Source organism: Pyxicephalus adspersus, chromosome 12, assembly GCF_032062135.1.
Source record: "Pyxicephalus adspersus chromosome 12, UCB_Pads_2.0, whole genome shotgun sequence".
NCBI lineage: Eukaryota > Metazoa > Chordata > Amphibia > Anura > Pyxicephalidae > Pyxicephalus > Pyxicephalus adspersus.
Window position 1 is genome coordinate 43,465,507 of NC_092869.1, and position 545 is coordinate 43,466,051.

General features: G+C 43.7%; 1 protein-coding gene across 1 annotated transcript in view; it reads right to left on the reverse strand.

Moving 5' to 3' along the window:
- The window catches only part of LOC140342720 (phospholipase B1, membrane-associated-like), a gene marked incomplete in the record, with an annotated part of 11,958 nt that overhangs the window by 8,152 nt on the left and 3,261 nt on the right, over positions 1-545 (reverse strand). Inside the window, 1 exon segment of the mRNA XM_072429068.1 lies at positions 422-512. Within this exon segment, the coding sequence (XP_072285169.1) occupies positions 422-512 (91 nt within the window).

The following is a 545-nucleotide window of genomic DNA, read 5'->3' on the forward strand; positions in this document are numbered from 1 at the left end:
GACATTCTTCCCACTGGCCACAAATGTAAGGGACATTCTTCCCAATGGTCACCAATGTAAGGGACATTCTTCCCAATGGCCACCAATGTAAGAGACATTCTTCCCAATGGCCACCAATGTAAGAGACATTCTTCCCAATGGCCACCAATGTAAGGGACATTCTTCCCACTGTCTACCAATGAACTGGTAATAATCAGGGTTCCTGATTTTAGTGGTTCCATTGGTGAAAAGATTGGGAAATTTTGGGTGAATGATGTTGTTGGTCTGGGGCACTAACGTCTTCTCTCAGGTTAGCAGGAACACAATAATATTCCCTGTACAATATCAATCCACAATACCCGGCCGGTGTATCTTGATCCCTCAGCATTCTTTACATAACACAACCAGGTTTTGTCTTACACAGTTTGGAATGGTCACTTACCTGTGGTGGGTGTCAGAGGAGAGGGGGAGGTGTCAGGACAGGTAAGTTCTCCATGGTAGCTCACTCTACTTTTGGCCTTTTCTGGAAATTGCTGAAGATGATAAAACAATATTGTAGATAAGAT